Here is a 6,579-nt window from a genome sequence, read left to right on the forward strand (position 1 = left end):
TATATATATATACTGGTATTCTGGGACTAGAGCAAATGTGATAGTAATGAAAATCTAGTAACATAGAGCAAAAAGGAAAAATATCCCAGTTTAAGTTATTTACTGAATATTAATTTTAAAAGCCCAATTAATTACAATTTTTATTATTTGTTAATAGTCCTGAGAAATCTTCCATACTATTTTCTGATATTACTGAGAAGATTTTAACAAGACTTTATATCTAAGTCCTAGGATATCTCTGTTAACATTATTACTATGTTACAGTTATTGCTAACTACATTTAAGGGTACTTGGAAACTTAAGTTAATGATCTATAGTTAGTCTGTATAATGTAAATCCAGCTTTTGCATCAGACAGCCTTCTCTCCTTTATCATAATTTCAGAACCCCTTATTGATAGCTTAAATGTCCCATATAATTAATGGATTTGTTTCACAATGATTGTGCTGACATTTTGGAGACATTGTTTGAAAGTTAGAAAAGGAGAAAACAAAGGAAAAAGATGAATGTATTTTCAACTGTTGAAAATATATATGCTTTAAAGCTTCTTACAAAATAAGTCTGAATAATAAGGTCAGATTTGTGGCCATTATGCTATACTCGTTTAACAGGTTTTGTTGTATCGGGGGGTAAAAACATTTTGGAAAGAGAGAAGCCTCAGAAAAACTTTGTATTGCCTGGGTGTGAGCCAAGTCACATGGATTGGGTGTGGGGAGTTTCAGTGTTGCAGTGAACAGACCAGGAAGCTCGCTGAGAATTATCCTGAGCTGTGTTAACAAACTGACAGAAAGAAAACACGGGATTTCTATTCAAAATGGATTTGTTAAACGTCTTTAAAGGTTTTTTCAGTAAGTTAATCTGTTTATTAAATCCATACTTTTCTTATAGTTTTTGAATTAGATTTTTCACTTTTATAATTTAAAAGAAAACTGTATGGAGAGAACCCGGTGGGTTTTTATAGGCTGTGCTTTATGCTATTTATGAAGCATAAGCTAAATGACTGGTGATACAGCAAATAATATTAGTTTTGACTTGATAAGTAAAATAGTTTTTAAATGTTTTAGTATTCGTGTTTAAATAACAAATAGGAAAAGGATATAAGTAAATTATTTGAGTTTGATGCAGTTTGTTCTAACAGTAACTTTGAACTTAGCCATAGACATTTTAAGTGAATTAAATAAATTGTAAACATATTAAAAACATGAGGCTAAAAGGATTAGGTGAGCAAGTTCCTTTAGCCTTAACATGATTTTAACATTATCCGCAACATTTGAATTAACATTATATTGTTTTAATACTTTTTACTTAGATTTTAGAGGAACAGTGTAGAAGATAACATTTAATAAAAGCACCCGTAGAGAATGTTTGATTTAATCAATGTAGGATTGCTAGAAATTGCTGTTTGGTAATGTGAGATTTGATAGTTTGAAATGAGTTCTGAAAGCAGCTGCGTGGAAAGAAAATGGAAACACTGAAAGAAAATAGTGAATTCTTTGGATTGTTTTTGAGTTCAGATCTTAAAGTAGTACTAATAGTAACTTACGAGAGCCTAATGTTTTCTATTTGCTGCTGTCCTTTTTATGATCTTATGATAATGAAATTGATTTCGTTTCTTTGAACATTTGCTTGGTGTTTCTAGAAAAATGAACAAAGGAATTATTATAAAAGTTTTATGTATAAGGAATCTAAGGAAACAATGAGTAACCTGTCAATTTCCAGGGAAAGGGCAAAATGGAAAATGGAAAAGAAGCGAGCACTTTGTTGAAAAAGCATGTTGTAATTATAATATTAACCCCTTTGTTCCTTTAGTTAACTTTAGTGGCCAAGTGAATCCTTCTGGAATATCTCTTTTGTTCACTTTTTGGGGAATTGTAAAATTTTTAGGTCCACTTTTTTGGTTAGTTTTTCTTTTAAAGAGCTTATTCATTTATTTGTTTTGCAGCATTTTTATTTATGTTTTATATTTTAATCTTTTTTTTAAATTAAAGTTTATTGGGGTGACAATGGTTAGTAAAGTTACATAGATTTCTAGTGTACAATACTGTAATACATCATCTGTATATCACATTGTGTGTTCACTACCCAGAGTCAGTTCTCCTTCCATCACCACATATTTGATCCCGTTTACCCTCATCTATATCTCCCTCCCCACTTACCCTCTGGTAACCACTGAACAAAAACTCATAGTCAGCATATTTTTATTGAGAACCTACTGCAAACCAGGCAAAAATCGTAGGATGAAAAACTAATACTAACTATCATAGAACTTACATTCTGGTGGGGAGGTAGGTAGTAGTAGTTATTTATTATTAATAATACAGTGGATTTCATATCTAAGTTTGATCATAAGTGATGTTGTAAATCAAGCAGAAATGGTATAAAAATGATTCAGTATATACCATCAATACAGTGATAAAATTATTCTCTCTATTAAGTCTTAGAAAGTTGATGGTTAATCTTAAATACATTTGTAGGCTCAGGGTCAGGATTTGAAATTTGTAGCCAGAATATATTTATTTTACTTTGCAGCTTGTCAGAGTAGACAGGCCATTCCCCCATTCCCTGAATGGACTTAAAAGTAGAAAACAAAAAATGCACAATGTTTTAGATAAAATAATCAAAAACAATAATTTATATTTCATGTAGATGAAGTGAACAGATAATATAGAAATTTAAATAAAAACCTGTAGTGGAAAGAATACAATATATTTGTATTTAGAATTCATTAGGTCTGCTTCCAGATATACCACTTATTAGCCATGTGGCCAAGGGTATATAACTAAACTTTCCTGATTTCTTATTCCTTATTTGTAAATGAGAGAGTTGGGCAAGACTAGAAGACCCTGGAAAGTCCCTTTGAACTCTAAAAGCCTTATAGTCCAGATAAACAACTGATCAGTCTTACATGTGTCGTAGAAATTTGGGGGAAATCCATGAGGGGGGGAACTGGCTTTGAAGAAATGAATATAAGAACAGAATTATAGTTCCCCAAAGAAAGAAGGAAACTTTCTTTGGCTTCTCTGTTGAACATTTATTTACTCAGTGATTTAGATGGAGGGAAAAGGACATGCTTAACGTAAAGAAGACCTAATGCTGGAAGAATAACAAGTACGTTAGGTTCAGAAATATATTTGAAAGCTAAAACTGTGATACAAATAAACAAGATAAGTAGGGACAGACATTAATGTAAAAATCTACATTGTATTTTTTAAAGAAATTGAAAAGATTTCTGAGAATCTGGCCTGGCAGCAGTTTACTTACATAACTAAAAAACTTAGTAAGAGTTGCTGTGATAATGTAGGTGCTAAAAAATCTCAACACAGTTCAAAATGGCATTGATTAAAATTTATGGGGTGCTCAGGTGAAGGCATACAAAAGCTTCTTTATGTGTGTGCTGGCCAAATAAAATATGGCATAGTTTATCTAATTTGGATAGATATACTTTTACAATGGTATTGAGAAGCAGATGCTTCCATATACTGACATCCAGTCTATCAAGGATTTGAAAACCAGGTTACCTAAGGAATAGTTATGGCTACAAAGATTTACCTTAGGAAGAGGACAGCTATCATGTGAAGATGGAATATTCTTAATCTGTGCTTAACCAGATTCTTAAAAGCTTTTGAGGAGTTAATAGTACATTGTTTTGGTCAAGAAACAGTGCTGTAGGAAGCGAGAAGTAAGACCAGTGGTTAGGAGTGGGGGGAAGATTGGAAGCTATACTGAATAATACTCTTTGAGTTTTGTTTTTTTAAAAAAACAAAGCTAAGGGAGCATTTGAGATCTTGCTCCCTAGCACATGTCATCATCAGTTTGGCTCAAATAAACTCTTACAAAAATTAAAAAACAATAAATAACAAAGCTAACAATAAAAATGACTGCTCAGGGCTGTACAGCCTCTCAGTGTGAGCATTTCTTTCTCATTCCTGGCCAGGTCCAGCTATATAATGCTATAATAAAGGTTTAAATATTTTTGAAAAAGTAAATGCCAGAAGCACCAGCAGGTAGGAAAATAGTAACTACCATTGACTGAGTACTTACTGTGTGCTATGCACTGTGCTGAATGCTTTACATATAAACTTAAAAATTCTATGAGGTTGGGGGCTGGCCAAGTGGCTTGTTGGTTAAGAGTTGGTTTGGGGGCTGGCCGAGTGGCGCGATGGTTAAGAACTGGCTTGGGACGCCAGAGGGCCCCAGTTCAGATCCCACATATGAGGGCCGGTGACACTGCCCTCCACAGCTAAGATGCTGAACAACAGCTCAACCTGAAGCTGGGCTGCCGTGAGTCTCTGGCAACGGCGTAGGCTGCAGCCCCTGTGGCAGTGGGTTGCCATGGGCTACCGTGTGTAGACAGCAGCCAGCGTGAGCGGCCAGCAGCAGCAGTGAGCGGCCGTCCAGAAGCCAGCGATTGATCTGCCTCGCCCGGGAAGAGCACAATGATGGTGCCAACTTGGGCCAGTGAAGCAACGTCCTCCACAACTAGACAGAAGAACAAAAGGACAGCAACTTGTCTGTTCCCCTTCCCCAATTCCCCAGCACTGTTCCCATCCCCCGAATTCCCCAATTTAAAAAAAAAAAAAAAAAGAGTTGGTTTGGGACACCAAGCTCTGAGCAGCAGGGCCCTGGTTCGGATCCCATATTAGGGCCAGTGACGCTGCGCCCTCTACAACTAAGATGGTGAACAACAGCTTGACCTGGAGCTGAGCTGCCATGAGTCGCCGGCAATGGCGTAGGCTGCAGTGGAGCTGCAGTGGGCTCCTGTAAGGTACCGTGAGCGGCTGGAAGGCGGTGTGAGTTGCCAAGAGTGGCCGTCCAGTGACCGGCGACCGATCTGCCTCAGCCGGAAAGAGTGCAATGATAATACCAACATGGGCCAGTGAAGCAACGTCCTCCACAACTAGACAGAAGAACAAAAGAACAGCAACTTGTCTGTTCCCCTTCCCCAATTCCCCAACGCTGTTCCCCTCCCCAATTCCCCAATAAAATATTTAAAAAAAAATTCTATGAGGTTGATAGGTACTTACTACACACTGTCATTTCACAAGCAAGAAAACTGGAGTTTAAAGATTAAACATAAATGACATGACTAAAATCCAATTAGCCAGTAAGTAGCAGGACTAAAATTTAAACTGAGGGTCTCTTTTGTTAGTTTTCCTCGTGTACGCATTATGCCTAGAGAGCAGAAAAAATATTAGAGTCAGATAAACAATGAATTAGAGAGATTTGATGCAAAAGGGACTAAATTGGGATTAGGAGGATTGTGGTAAACTGTGAAGTTGGGAAGAATTTAGAAAAAAAATGCACTGACCTGAAGCAGTCTCCTTGTTGTAGAATGATCTAATTGTTGCTGATTATAACGTAATTGGGAAATTAAGAGATACAATTAATATTGTATTTAATATTTTTAATTAATTAATATTGTATTAATTGTAATTTAATTAATATTGTATTAATATTTTTAATTTGTATAATTTTGTGAAGTACTTTGCATCTACTCTCTCATTGATAGGAGGAGATTGGAAGTACCATTTTTTAGCAATAGAAACAAAGGGCAATAAACAGGCCCTTCCCAGGGAATTGTAAGCAGGGTAAAAAAGCAAGTTACTGATTATGCATGCATATGTCAGTCATTCACATGATAAACAGTAACTGAACACTTAATATGATCAGCCACTGGGAATCGGAGAGGTGGAAACATTAAAAACATGATGTTTGATCTTAAGGAAGCAAATATTGGTATATAGTGTTGAGCGTTATAGTAAAAATATTTTCAAAGAATAGTAGGGGCATAAACGAGGAATATATCAACTGTTTGCAGGAGAGACAGGGAACTCTCCAGTGAGAAGATAAGCATGACTGATGCTTGAAGAATGAGGAGAATGATTTTTTTTAGGGCAGAGAAACATCATGTGCAAAGGCTTAGAGCCTTCAAAGAGCATGGATTTTTTTGGTAACCGAGGAGCTTGTATGGCTGTAGCATTAGTTGAACAGGTATGAGGTTGAAGACATGCTCACGAGAAATCACAGAAGCCTTTGCTTTGCATAGGAAACAAATATCCTGAGCTTATGTTCTTTTACTGAAATATTTCTGTCCTCTAAGATGAAGATAGGTTGTTTTTTGGTTTTTTCCCACCTGGGACTTTAATTATTGGGTGTGTCCAAAAATTCTTCATTCTTTTTTTGACAATGTATAATTAGTCTTTAGAGATTATTTTTTACAGAATTTCAAAAAATATCCTTTTGGAACTAGTCTTTATTTTCAGGTTTAAAATTTTATCTTATTCAGTTTATCATATTCAGTTTTAATCAATTTAACCAATAGTTATTGAGCATCTGCTGTGTACACAGTTCTAAAGTATAGGAAATTCAAAAGCCAAGTGAGATAGAATGCTCTTTTCTGGAAGCTTATATTCTAGTAGAGGGTCTTAAAAGACAAACAAGGAAATGCTATCATATAAGGACCTCAGAAGTACAAGGTGAGCTTAAAAAAGGAGAGCATAGGGGCTGGCCAAGTGGCTCAGTTGGTTAAGAGCTCGCTCAAGAGTTTGAGCTCTGAGCAACAGCAGTTCGAGTCCAGCCC

At 35.8% G+C, this 6,579-nt stretch overlaps 1 protein-coding gene across 3 annotated transcripts in view; it reads left to right on the forward strand.

Annotated features, from left to right (window-relative positions):
• Positions 1-6,579, forward strand: part of NCK1 (NCK adaptor protein 1) — a 90,907-nt gene that overhangs the window by 71,010 nt on the left and 13,318 nt on the right. Inside the window, exon 1 of one of the 3 annotated variants that reach the window (XM_019654600.1) lies at positions 730-847. The exons of the other annotated variants lie outside the window; for them this stretch is intronic. Within the exon in view, the coding sequence (XP_019510145.1) occupies positions 814-847 (34 nt within the window). The 5' untranslated portion in view covers positions 730-813. Of the gene's footprint in view, positions 1-729; positions 848-6,579 lie in introns of those variants that run through there. 3 annotated transcript variants of the gene reach the window in all.

Source organism: Hipposideros armiger, unplaced genomic scaffold (genome assembly GCF_001890085.2).
Source record: "Hipposideros armiger isolate ML-2016 unplaced genomic scaffold, ASM189008v1 scaffold_226, whole genome shotgun sequence".
Taxonomy (NCBI): domain Eukaryota; kingdom Metazoa; phylum Chordata; class Mammalia; order Chiroptera; family Hipposideridae; genus Hipposideros; species Hipposideros armiger.